This window comes from Lactuca saligna, chromosome 5, assembly GCF_052625555.1.
Source record: "Lactuca saligna cultivar CGN05327 chromosome 5, ASM5262555v1, whole genome shotgun sequence".
Taxonomy (NCBI): Eukaryota; Viridiplantae; Streptophyta; class Magnoliopsida; order Asterales; family Asteraceae; genus Lactuca; species Lactuca saligna.
In genome coordinates this window covers 130,990,277-131,004,192 of record NC_136421.1, presented here as the reverse complement: position 1 = coordinate 131,004,192, position 13,916 = coordinate 130,990,277, and the positions used below count along the sequence as shown (strand labels likewise).

The following is a 13,916-nucleotide window of genomic DNA, read 5'->3' as shown; positions in this document are numbered from 1 at the left end:
CGGCGTTTTCACTGCCAGCCAATGTGGCAGTATGTGAAACAGTGAAAGACAATTCGTTTAGTTTATTGTTAGTGGCAGCCAGGTGGGCGTTGGTGGTACTACAGCACCCCAAAAAAAATTGTTTTATGTATATAAAAAATTTATTTATAAACATGTTCTATATTATTGTACCCCAGGTAAAGAGATTATATTATGTTTTTTAATACCACGAATATGATAACAATATGAAATATTTATTGATAATGTGTGTACCCCATACAAAAAATTCTAGCTCCGCCACTCTTTATTGCTCTATATCTAATTTGGTTTCATTTAAGATTCTCCTTCTCTAATTCTAATTAATTTGGTTTCATTTAAGATTCTCCTTCTCTAATTCTAATTCACCTACTAAACTTTAAAATATGTTAGCAAAGTAAGCTCCATTAGACTAATTCACGCCAAGTGACACTCTCCCATTAGTCTAAATTTTCTTGTTTTTAAAAAAGCTTTATTTTTAAAAAAATAGTTATAACTGAATTGGATTTCTTCATTCGATAGAAACACTTCTAAAACAACACCATATTGCAACACGTTCTACAGAACTGCACCATATGCAGAAATTATTGCCATATGAAAGATTAAATCAAACATGTCAAATACCAACAATTCCATTTTAAGGTGAACTCCAAATCCTCTTTTGCTCATCAAAGCTTCCTATGATAGCAGATTGTTCTCGACTATCAAGGTGTTCAGCAAATATATTGTAGCATGATACAATGTCGAAATCCTCCAACACTTTGAATCCTTTCGTCTTTCTTGTGTCAACAATAACTTGTCCATCCTCTTGTGTACGTCCTTCAGCAATGACCCTCAAATGCTCTACTTGGAAGGTTGAATTTAATGTTTTTTTGTCCCCTGAAAAGATAATTGCTCCTAAAATCTCTCCCAAGAATGCATCCTGTAGTATACACAATCAAAACTTTATTTAAAGCAGTTTGTAACATTGTTTCTCACAAATTCAATGAAAGTAGTTCAAATTCAAATACCATATTTTGATATGCGTGATGCTTTTGTTGTAAGTTATGAAGCCTCTTCAACAAGCGTTGAGCGAAAAGAGCTTCAGCTGTAGTGTTTTTCTTTCCCAACCTTTTTATGATCTCCGGAAATGCGTTGAGTTTACGTTGCATATGAAGAGGGATGAGTGTGATATTCAACGAGGAGTCGAACACTGTCTTTGCAGCTAAAGGGTCCAGAAACATGTTTAGTTCTGCATACTCATTCGATAGAATATTGATCACATTTCCTTTCTCTTTATTGTTCATATATTCGATATGTCCTCCTAGTATAAATACTTCCTGTAATTTCATATTAGATCGTTGAATTTTAATTACAAAACAATGATACGAAGGTGAACAACTGAACATGACTTACCTCAATGATCGAGCTAGCATTTGTGTCTGAAAGTAGGATGTTTGCTAAATTTGTCAATGGTCCATTAGTCAAGATTGTAATTTTCGATCCATGGTCGATATATTCCACTACTGATTTCCAGACTTCTACTGCTAATGGTTGTCTAAGTTGTGGGAAATCAGTGTTACGAGGTGCTCCAAAATCGATTGAATTCTCAGCTGTATATCTGCAAAATAAAGAAACTTAACACGAAGCTTCAAAACGATCAATACAAAAACAAGAGAGACAACCTTCTAGGGCTCCTTGGTAGATCACGTGCAAGTCCATAGAGAGTATCTGAGTCCAAACGACCACCACTTCCATGTGGGATAGCCTCTGAATACTTGCAATCACCAATGTTTGAATGATTTGGATAAAACTGGCTCAAACCAAAGGAATCCCCTAAACCAACTGCAATGTCATCACGACCCATCATATGTAACACATCATAGACCACATCGATTGTTGCAGCATTTGCCCAACCAGTTCCAGTTACAAGTATGGCCTGAAATAAAATTAACCACACACAAACAATAATCCATTTCACTTTTAATATAGTTTTGGGGGAAAAAATCTTTATTTATGGTGACTCAAACTAGAATGATGAAGATTATATATAGTACCTTGAGATTCATTTCTTCAACGGGTACTTTTAGTAGATATATAAGCGCCAAGAAATCTCCCACGCTCATATCCATATCAAACACGACACTCTTCCCAAGTTTTTTCCCTTTGAAATCCGGTTTGTAGAAAACTTCTTTGTAATAAGGGAATTCGGATGTGAAACTGAATCGACCTCTTTGTTGAGGTCGATTTATTACCTGGAATTATATAAAGAAAACATGTAATATTATCTTGTTATGTGATTTAAAAAGTAGATCATAACACACGATTTGGAAATATTTGATATCAACTTACATCAAGAAAACCAACATAATATTCCCTATCCAAAGTGCTTGTGTTGTCGCGATTAGGCTTTGCTCGTGTGGCAACACGTACGCGCACGGAATCCAGTCCAGTTACTTCTTCGGTATAACCATCCTGAAATCATAGATTCAGTTTCTAGTTTTTCACTAAAAAAATAACATAAATGTATAAAATTATTAAGAATAAACACTATAGATTGATTATAATGTTGTTATGAAATCACCTTGCATATTCCTGTTCCATTCCCACTAAAGCAAAATGGATCGTGAATGCCTGTTTGAACATGACCACTATGAACTCCATTCTTCCGCAAGTCAAATCTTGGGATCTTATGGCCATCGAAGAGTGCGTTTGAGCCATCAGATATCCCATAAGGTTCGTTTGATGTAATCACAGTGATATTTATATACTCCATTTCTGCAAACTCATTTTCCAGGTTTTCCTTGTTTGTGTTACGCATAGATGATGTCGCAACACCAGACATAAAAGAATCCCACATGAAATAACTCTGTGAAACATCAAGATTAAAGTGTTTACATTTTACAAACTGATCATAATTCATGAGGACTAATAGTCAACAAAGACCTAAAAAAATTACCGTAAAGAACTGATCATCAAACCAAGTATCACGAGCCATCTTCAGAGACTTGAAAATATATTGGGCTTCATATGTATCTTGATTCTTCTCAAACATCTCAAAGAACTGTTGAGTAATGGGAATCGTATTTGTTGCATCTAATGGAACAAGTGTGACTGGAATCCCCGAATGAAGAACCTGAATTAATTGTGGTTGAGAATGTAAGATGAAGATCTATAGATACTAGTATGTAGTGTAGCAGCATTTTAGATTTTGGAAGACTGTTTATGTAAGGTTACCTGATATGCAGCAAAAGGGTCACTAAAGAAGTTAAACTCTGCATACGGATTACTTCTGAAGGCTGTAAACATATTCCCATGATCACCACACTGTTGAGGCTGGCAAGATGAGCTCGAATTTTTAGGACAACAACCAGTTGGGTTCTTTGACCTCACACCACCTCCCATAATATAAATATGCTCGATATTTTTCTTCAGGTGTGGATTTGACATAAGAAAAATAGCAAAGTTTGTGTGTACTCCAGTTATGAATACACTAATGGGACCTTCGGATATGGTCTTGATCAGTACTTGTTGTGTAGTAGGTTGTCGAAGAGGTGAATATCGCCTACGTCCCTAGTATACAATGAAAGGATAACAAATGAGTATATATATATATATATATATATATATATATATATATATATATATATATATATGCCGTATGATTTCCCTTTCTGTGTTGGTTACACGATCGTGTGGACCAGAGAATCGGCTAAAACAAAGACATTATGAGGAAGTTATGATCATTTAAGGTTTCTAATAAAAGTAAACTGTTTAAATGATAGTCCGGGAGAGTTACACGATCGTGTAACCTGATCATGTTTTGAAGTTGAAGTCATAAAACAAAGCAAAAAAGATAGTTATGTTGATCATTTGATCCACAACACATTCACACGTTATTTTGGGGGCTTTAAGGAAAATTTTCATGGGAGATTGAAGCTTGATCAAGATTGTTACAAGAAAACCAAGAATCAAGATCCTACTACTCCATAACATGGTTATTTTATTGTCTTGATGATATAGTTGAACTATCATATGTGAAGAGCTTATGATCTCTAGGGTTCTTGAGTTTATATGTTCAAATTGGAAAATGAATTTGGTAGTGATGATATATTTATGTTTAATAAACATGATTCCATGAGTTTAAAGTTAAAAATCATGGTTAGTTGTTGATTTGATTTGGAAGGGCATCAAACATAGAATGGAAAAAGTATGGTATAAGTGAAATTGAGTTCATAATTTAATGTATTAAGCTATATGGATGATTTATACATGAAGTATAATTGTTTTTAATGAGATAAATAATTAATATATAATTGACTTACGTGTTGGAGCTATGATGCTCAAGTTAGTGAGTTGTTAATAATGTCGTGTGAATCTCATGTCTTAATGAATTAAGAGATGTAGATGATACATCCATAGAGTTTAATTCACTTTGATGTAAAATTTGATTATGGACATTATTTATGCATTTGTGATTTGTACTTTGACTATAATACTCGAACTGATATGTTGATGATAACAGATTCATGAAATGTAATTAGTTCATATATAAATGAGTGTTATGAGGAGGATGAAGAATCGAGTTACATGGTAGCATTGAAGTTGAATAGACAAAAGCGGGAACGGAATTTTAAAAATCTAGAAATTATACATTTAACACATTATAGGTGAGTAACAATACTCCTCTAGATAGTTGATATCTAGATAAATTTTTGTTATTGTTTATTGAAATGAATACAATATGATGATTATTATGGATCAATATTTATGAGTTAAAAGCCTAATAGAGTCATATATTGTTGCAAGTTGTATTAAACTAGTATAGTTGAGTATTATACCAAGTTATTGTTATGTGGAATAAGGATTTGATTTAGCTGATTTTATAGTTGATTTATGTTATATGGGTAAAATAGTTGGCTCAATTGTTTATTGTTATGAGTTAGGAGGTGTTGGTGTAGATTTTTATGAGTGAGATGTATAGTGGTTCGATATAGCATTTATTGTTGTGAACTATACAAGATGGTTTTAGTTGATGACCATCGTATTGTACAATCTGAGTAGCTATGTTGTGTCAAAAAGTTGTAGATGAATTCAATAATTTATCTTAACCAATTGAATCATGTTGAATAGTTATCATTATATATAACTACTATTTATGTACACAAATTGTAACATCCTGACTCCTAGGTATAAATTTTAAAGCTTTTATATTCATAATCATAGACCTACTCGACGAGTTAGCTGCCCGAACTCATCGTGTAGAGCCTGATCAGGTCACGGGGTTTATGGAACCTACTCGACGAGTTGGAGGACCCCAACTCGACGAGTAGAGATTGTGCATGACAACCTTAATTTTTAGGGTTTGCACCCTATTTAAAGGACCATAAGTCCTTTCCCCCAGCCACCCTTGCCACTTTCACATCTAGAGAGAAACCTTAATCAAGCTAACCCCTATTTTGAGTGTGTGTATGTTTGTGTGAGAGGCTAAAAGTATGTGTTTGGTGCATTTCTTGAAGAGGCTTGGAACAAGAGGAAGCTTGTAGATCCAGCATCTACATCGTATTGGCATCCAGTTGGAGGTAAAAAGTCTTTACCTTGGCTTTCCATTTCTTAGATCTCTTCTTATGTACGTATATGGGCATTTTTGGTGCAAAATGGGTCATTCTCGGGTTTGATCTTGTCATGAGAACATGGTCTCAGATCTGGACTCCTCTAGGCCCTCGTGAACATAAAGTTCTCGACTTTACCTAGCTTTAGCCCTTTTCCATGCCCTAAACCTCTTCCTAAGGCTAGTTTTGAGTGTTTTAGAGTCTTGAAGCCTTGCATGCACATAAAGTTAGCAACTTTACATGATAACTACACCCTAGGATGATAAATCTACAGTTTGGAGCCTTGGTTTCGCTTAAAAGCATCTGAATGAGAAATGGGTTAAAGAAACTTGACGAGTTACGTAAGAAAACTCGACGAGTTGGTTAGGGTTTACCCACCTTTTGAATTCTAGGCAAACTCGAAAAGTGGGTGATATGAATCGGCGAGTTGACGAGGGTTTTCCCAATCTTCTGGAAATTGAAGAACTCGACGAGCTACTCAAGTAACTCGACGAATCGACTCGAGTTTTTGTTTTTGAAGTTCTGAAGGAACTCGAAGAGTTACTCAAGTGACTTGGCGAGTTGGCCCTAGTTTTCGGTTTCCGAGTTCTAGAGGAACTCAACGAGTCAGTGGATGAACTCGACGAGTTGGGTCAACATGGACTATTGACCTTGACCGTTGACTTTGACTTTGACCAATGGTTGACCAAGTTTGACTTCTTAATGTATTTTGGTAATTTAGGATTTTAATGGAATCAGTATATGATGATTACATGCAGTTGAATTTGGAGCCGAGAGTGGGAGATAGATCTTCTTGATTTCAGCACTACTTATGAGGTGAGTTGTCCTCATTATACTAACAGGATCGAAGGCACCAATGTCGACCCTTTTTGGATTGTTATCCTGGTTATTGCTTTATGATATGCTTAGTGAGTTGTTAGGTCGGTATCCTGGTATATAGGATGATGATATGCTAGTGACTTGTTAGGTCGGTATCCTGGTATATATGATGATGCTATGATTAGTGATCTGTTAGATCGGTTTGACTGTTTGTACATGCTAGCTAGCTTATGATATTTATGTGTGATTGTATATGTGGGGTTGGGTTGAGGCAGGACCTGCTTTGTGCTGAATGCCAACAGACCCAAGGCGGATCGGATAGACTGTAGACTCATTAGGACATATCAGTTAGGCTGAAGGCCCAGAGAACAGTCCAGACAGGCTGAAGGCCTGGGTGGGCGGACTGAACATGTTGAAGGTTCTGAGAGTGGGCTATATAGACTGCAGGCCCGGTGAGGGCGATTCAGTCATACTGTAGACTCTATATGCATGTTGTTTATTTGCTATGATATGGTTATGATTTGTATGGCGTTGGCGTTTTGGGGAAACTCACTAAGCTTCGAGCTTATAGTTTTGGATTTTGTTTCAGGTACTTTGGACGATCGCGAGAGGGAGAAGGCTTGATCGTGCACCTCCTCATATTTTTTGTTTTTGATTTCTAGGATACTCTTATATGAAACTATTTTGAAAACATTTTGTAATTAAATGATGTATTTGAATGATTGAAAAAGTTTTAAATTTTCATGAAACTTTTATGGATGTTATACAAATAGTTTTACAAAACGTATCATTTGATTTGTAAATAGATATATCACAGTAAACTTTTATGGATTTGCAAATCCAACAAACAGTTACAAAAGAAGACCCTTATGGTTTAAATCACTTGTCATCTTTTTGAACTATTATATATTTAATCGTTACCATTTATTTTTATTGTTATAAAGAGTTGCATTCTAGCCCTTGAAGTTTTGGTAATTAAATATTCTACCCAAATTTATTTAATAAATAATTAGTTTATTATTTCCTTTAAAAAATTTACGTTTTAATATATATAAAATTTTTAGCATGATAACTAATATATTAGCTGGCCAAACAAGGCGTACAAATAGTCGAACCCCACACCATGAAATCATAAGATCTTTTTAGAATTATGTCCTCAGAAAATATATTGGTTATATGTAGGGTGTGTGTAGCGTGACAAACTTTGGTTAAGACCTAACGCCAACAAGGTGAGTTTCGTGTGAATTTTGTGGTTGCTTGCATGAAAAGTTGATTCTAAATTATTTGCAATTATATGTAACTGTTGTTATTGCTATGAAAATTTGTGTGAAATTTTATGAATTATTTCATATAAAAAAAGGGTGAAAACGGTGGGTGACATATAGGGAACAGGTGTATTTACATGGTCTTATTATTAGTCGTCGTACAAGGTGTTAGTACGCGGCGGAGAGCTTACGCTTTGTTTATCTAGCCGTAAGCATATTTGTTGTGCCCGGCGGAGGGACTTGTTCCCTGAAAGTGAAGTAGGTTCCTAATATGTCATCAAGGGTGGAAAGAAATGAAAAGAATGATATTGATAAATTGTTGCATTATTTTTATTTTATTGACGTCAATATGCATGAAAACCACGAACTCACTAGGTCCTAGGCTTACCCATTAGAATCTTTAAATGCACGCAACCCAGGAAATAACGTAGCAAGTGGCAGCGGGAATGGAAAGGATAAAGTTCAGACTTGAAGAAGGCGACAAGTTTTGAGGAAGACGTAGCGCACCAAGTGTTTGATTAAATTCATATTTGCTTCCGCTATTATTATTAATAATTGCATTAGTATTTGAATGTTGATTTTTGAAAGTTTTGGGACTATGTTAAGTTATTTTGGTATTTGAAAATTTGGGGCGTTACAATAGTTAAAATCGAAAAAATTAGTAGAGATTGGGTAGTCATAGCTGAATATACTTGTCATAGTTGTTTATAACAAAAGGTTGAGATTGTTTTATAGTTGTTTATAGTTAACGGGTATGGAGAAACACATAATGAGTACTTTGTGATGATAAACTTAAGTGTTAATGCATAATTTGAATTATCCAGAGTTATTTGAAAGGCATTATGAGATTCATTTATATAGTTATAAATATTATATGTGTTGATTGTATTTGTTAGTCACTAGCTTTTATAGGTTACTGTTTGTTGTTTAATATATGTCTTTCGAGTTCAGGTAGATATGTTAAAGATGTGAGGATTGGTACTTATGTTGGTGATGTGTGACTTGGGTCATTTGGTTATTTCTTTTATTAATGATCTTTTTGATAACTTCTTGTATATAGCTAATTAACATAAATATACACCAAATTGTTTTATAAATTAAAAAAGCAAAAATTTTTGGATGTACTTCATGTTAAAAAGTCGGGTACTACACACTTTTGGTATGAATTATGCTAGGATTTAACCTTGGTGATATTAGATTATAGCAAAAATGGTTTTTAGTACCTTACAACCTATTTTGTAATATGGATTCTCCACATAATTATCATCGTACAACGAGTCAGATGGTAAACGGGCAACAAGTTGCGCTGCTAAGCCTTTTTGTATGGTAAAGTCAATTCTTTTGAAGACTACATCTATAGATCTAGGGGATATAACATTCTTATGCATAATCCGTTGTACTATCTTAAGAAGCTCCCCCGCATCCGGCACGAGAAAACTAAACGTATCAAATGCAAATTGTATGAAAATGTGTTGGTTTTCCATGTACGATTTCTCATGTTTGGTGACCTTGAATGTAGTAGCTTTTAAAGCAACCTATCACACTGTGAAACCCCCAACTCTCAAGCCCATGAGAGGGGATACCCCTGTAAAGTCCACACATGTGTTTTCCCTCTAACTCATCTAAAAATCAGAACGTTGGTCGGTATAAGGGTTGATATTCCTTCTATCGAGTCAGTCAAGAAAAGTCTCTTTTTTGGCGGAAACCCCGACACGTATAAATATGTCAAACAAAACATCTCTAACCATATTGTGTCTATATTTAAACCCCGGGAGTTCTTTACAATAAATCGTATGCTCTCCAAAAAAGTCTAAACTTGGGGAGTTATTATTTTATATGTTCTTTTATGGCATATTATATATCTCAACTAGATTATCACTTATGTTTTACAAAAATGAGCTAGTTTTTCAACTATAAGCTAAATTTTTAATTATCAACTATATTTTCAGTTATTAAAATTATTAAATGTAATGTTTTGGCAAGACAGGGAGTAGAGAAAACAAGATATTAATACTACCAAGTTATCCATGACGGTTTCGAGATTTTTTGTATATTAATTATAATGTGTTTTAGTGGGCGATATATAGGACTTTACTATCAAAAAATAAAGTTTAGAATATTGTTATCAAATTGTTGAAAATATTAGGACTTTATTGTATACTCTTGGTTTTCCTAGAAACAAATAATTTTATCAGCCTCGTGAGGGACAGATTATACAAACACAAACAACACATGTCAGTCAAAAGGTTGTGAACGTGGAGAATGGGTAAGAAGGCGATTTTGTCTTTTTCACTTTCTTTTGTTCTCTATTTTTGGGACTGCAAAAAGTCAACACAACTCGTTTTTTCTTTCTTGATTATTTTCATTTTTTTAATGTCGGTTTGTTAAGGTTAAAAAAAACTATTTAACAAGAAGTAAATGTTATGAGTTTTAATATGATCTAGCTAACAAATACATCTTGGTTAAAGACTAGCATATCATTAAATTTCTAACCAGAAAAAGTGATATATACACTGAAGTTCCAATATTTTTAACAATTTGATAAAAATTCCTAAACTTTATTTTTTGACAGTAAAGTCTTAATTCACGACTTGACAAGAAAGTTTTAAACTTTATTTTTTTAACACTAAAGTTCTAATTATCGGCTAACAGGCAAAAAATGGTAAGCGTATCAAAAACTACCGGTAGTTAAGATTTTACTGTCAAAAACTTTATTATCAAATCGTAGAAAATATTAAGATTTTAATGTATCAAATCGTAAAAAATATTAAGATTTTAGTGTATATATATTTTTTTTTATCGTAATTATTTTTTTTCAATAGTACTATTCTATATTTCTATTTGGTTTTTGTTCAATCTTTTCCTTATTCCGTCAAAATCAAACGCTACATTAAGAATAATTATCTAAATACCTGTGGAAGAAAGCTCCGTCGCAAGCCAAAATTTGCATCAATATCCAATCTTCCACCTAATCCGATAGGAATAGCTTGTCTATATCTACAAGGTCCGGCCGTCCCTTGTCCCTGACAGTAACTTAACGTCAACTTTATAATTTATTCCGTATCCATTTACCGAAAGCATTACACCAATTTATAAGTTTATACTTTTATACCTGGTCAATTATAGGAAGATAACCACCAACATTTGGTAGTATTGTACCATTTTCGGATATTCCACCCTCACCTCCTACACCAACAGCAATATCATCTCGCCCCATCATATAAAGAATATCATATATTTGATTTACTGCATGACCAGCATTCGTCCATGAATTCGTGTTAACTGTTATTGCCTGCACCACCAAACATGTTCTATATTTTAGTTTTATATATATATATATATATATATATATATATATATATATATATATATATATATATATATATATATATATATATATATATATATATTGAATACTTAATGAACAAAAAAACATGTGGTCCTTGTCCATTTAGTTTTATAATATATGAAATTGATTAGAAATATATATATATATATATATATATATATTATAGTATTCATTGAATTGATAAATAACTGAGAAACAGTTATGACGTTTTGTCCTTGTCCATCATTTATTTTTTGAACAAATTTTGTACTTCTTCTATTAAGTGAACGGAAAAGTTCGTATTACATAAATGTAAGTCATTACATGAATATAAGGATAGCATTTTTAGTTGTTTTTCTTAATAAAACGGCTGATAAATCCTTCTATTAAATCGTACTTCTAAAAAACATTTTTGTCGACCAAAGAGCATGAGCCGTCAATCCCTTGGATACGGTATACTGGTAAGAGTATCAACAATTCAAGTAATATAAGAGTTAAATGAGATGATTATTAGAGTTGAATAAAATGTGAGTGATTACATTAAATTAAATAAGATGAATAAAAAAAATTAAATTATTATTGAATAGTTTAATAGAATGAATAAAGTAATGATTAAGATTGAATGATAATTTAATGGGTTGTGGGTATTTTTGTATAGGTGTTTTAATGAAATGAACCAATGAGTTTTTCAGTGAATTTTGACACCACATTTTACATGAACATTGGGTGTATATATATAAACATAAAAAATAAAATTGTGCATATAAATATATATGTTTTTTTAAAAACATGTATATCCACAAAAAAATGAATATGCTTCGAAAATGCATCTTTTTGATAAATTCTTATTTTATAATATACTATTTTCGAAAAATATGTTAATTTTTCATGAACTAAAAAAGTAGTAATCTTTTTCATTTCAGCGACTGCCCCCACAACAAAAAAAATTAAAAACTAAAAAATATATATATTTTAATCCTAGTATATACTACCACAAACTAATTAATTTTATTAACATATAATTTAATGTATATTAATATAGATACTAACATTTTATTTGTAAATTTCTATGTAATTAATTATAATAAATGTTATAATAAATGATAAATCTTTTAAAAAAGGCATATCTTTCTTTCAATTTCAAAACTCGCAATCTTAAGGTTAAATTCACCAATACCGGTAATCAATTCCAAAATTTACTTTCTATTCATGAACATTATTCTGCTTCTAGATTTCAAATACTTTTCATCAGTCTGTAATGAGTTTTTGTTTTGCTTCTCAATTTGCAGATCTTTTTTAAAAGTCGATCCACAAATATTCTGTCTTGGTTCTTAATTTGCATATCTTAATTAAAAGTCGATTAATAGATGATATATATTAGTTAACCCATATCATATAATATAGTTTAAAACTTTATATTTAATATTTTTTAATCAACTTGTGAATTATATGAGTCTCACTAGGTGTGTGTATGTGTTTATATCCTCTTTAATAAATATAGGGTTTTTTGCCACGTATCATTTTCTTCTTCATTTTGATACTTGTCATCTTGTGAAAATTTTAAAAATTTTATTTTCCACTTATCACTTTTTAAGGCTTTTCATTTTCTTAAAATAAATTTCCATAAAATTGTAATGGGTTCTATAAGGAAATAAAATCATTCATATTAATTTGGTAATAAATTGTCATAAATACTTCGAACAATTTAGTTTCTTTTGCAAATTTTCAGAAGATTAAATTATAAGGAAATAAAATCATTCATATTAATTTGGTAATAAATTGTCATAAATACTTCCAATAATTTAGTTTCTTTTGCAAATTTTCAGAAGATTAGATTATGTTACGTAAAGCATTACATTATAAAATATTTCATATTTATATATTAATATTAATATTTTACTTTTAATAAACTCGTATAATATACGGACCTCACACCTACTAATATATATATATATATATATATATATATATATATATATATATATATATATATATATATATATATATATATATATATATATATATATATATATATATTCGTTTGTAAATAATTGAGTAGAATAAAATCTTTTTGTGTGATACTTTACGGATGAGGTGGACGAATAATATATCTATCAAAGGTTTCACATATCACTATTTTTAACTTTAGTCGCTATTGTTGTAATTAATTTCGCTATAAATAAACTATTATTTATAAATAAACTCCAATATATAAAAAAAATAATAAACACTATGTTTTATTATGGTTACCTTATGTTATGAATAAAACGTGTGTTAGGTGATGATTTAAACCGTCAAAAACTTAGTCTTGGTGCTGTGTCACATACATGTCCGTATATGCATAAATATGGAGAAACGTTAAAGAAATGGAACCTGAAAATGGAATTCAGATCGATTAAGCTTCAAGAGGTACAAGATAGCGAAGAAATCGTCAGTGTCAACGTCTGTATCCAGAAGAATCCGGTGAGGAGAGACGCCATGCACTGTAGAGGTTGCTATTCCAATTACAGCTATGATCAGAGCGCATAGCGGAGTTGAGCACAGCCATATCTTCCTCATTGTTACAAACAGCCCACCAACCCTTTGAGGCTATCACCACACATATATACACACAACTTGACCAAGTCTTATATAGAAAGTGTCTCACCAAATTCGGATTTTATTGATTTTGTAATTTATCCATACCACGTGTTTTCAATTGGAAGATGTGTTCTTTGACTTGTATCAAAGTAGAGACCATAGTTAATTCGGTATATTTATATAATAAGTTTCTGTACTTTGGTTATACATTATAAATTTATAATATAATGTGAGGCACAATAGTTACATATAACAAAGAACTTTATGTTACACCCGGTCCGGAGTTTTTGGATACTTTGCCTAACTGATATGTTGTTT

The 13,916-nt window shown here is 32.0% G+C and overlaps 1 protein-coding gene across 1 annotated transcript; it reads right to left on the bottom strand.

Annotated features, from left to right (window-relative positions):
• Window positions 1-505: 505 nt before the first annotated feature.
• Window positions 506-13,653, bottom strand: LOC144998058 (nucleoside hydrolase 3-like). The gene is made up of 12 exons (XM_078957890.1): window positions 13,392-13,653; window positions 10,803-10,982; window positions 10,603-10,713; window positions 3,232-3,567; window positions 2,954-3,130; window positions 2,579-2,863; window positions 2,347-2,469; window positions 2,052-2,249; window positions 1,680-1,933; window positions 1,411-1,615; window positions 1,026-1,334; window positions 506-937 (listed from the first exon to the last, which is right to left on the bottom strand). The coding sequence occupies exons 1-12, from the start codon at window positions 13,575-13,577 to the stop codon at window positions 653-655; spliced, it is 2,649 nt and encodes an 882-aa protein (XP_078814016.1). The 5' UTR covers window positions 13,578-13,653; the 3' UTR covers window positions 506-652.
• Between the last annotated feature and the right edge of the window lie 263 nt (window positions 13,654-13,916).

Excerpts from the sequence above, each read along its gene's own strand:
- LOC144998058 (XM_078957890.1), bottom strand. The coding sequence starts at position 13,577 with ATGAGGAAGATATGGCTGTGCTCAACTCCGCTATGCGCTCTGATCATA. Across the intron at positions 3,568-10,602 it reads GACGGAGCTTTCTTCCACAG|GGACGTAGGCGATATTCACC; the intron begins GTATTTAGATAA and ends ATTGTATACTAG. Across the intron at positions 1,616-1,679 it reads CTACCAAGGAGCCCTAGAAG|ATATACAGCTGAGAATTCAA; the intron begins GTTGTCTCTCTT and ends TTTATTTTGCAG.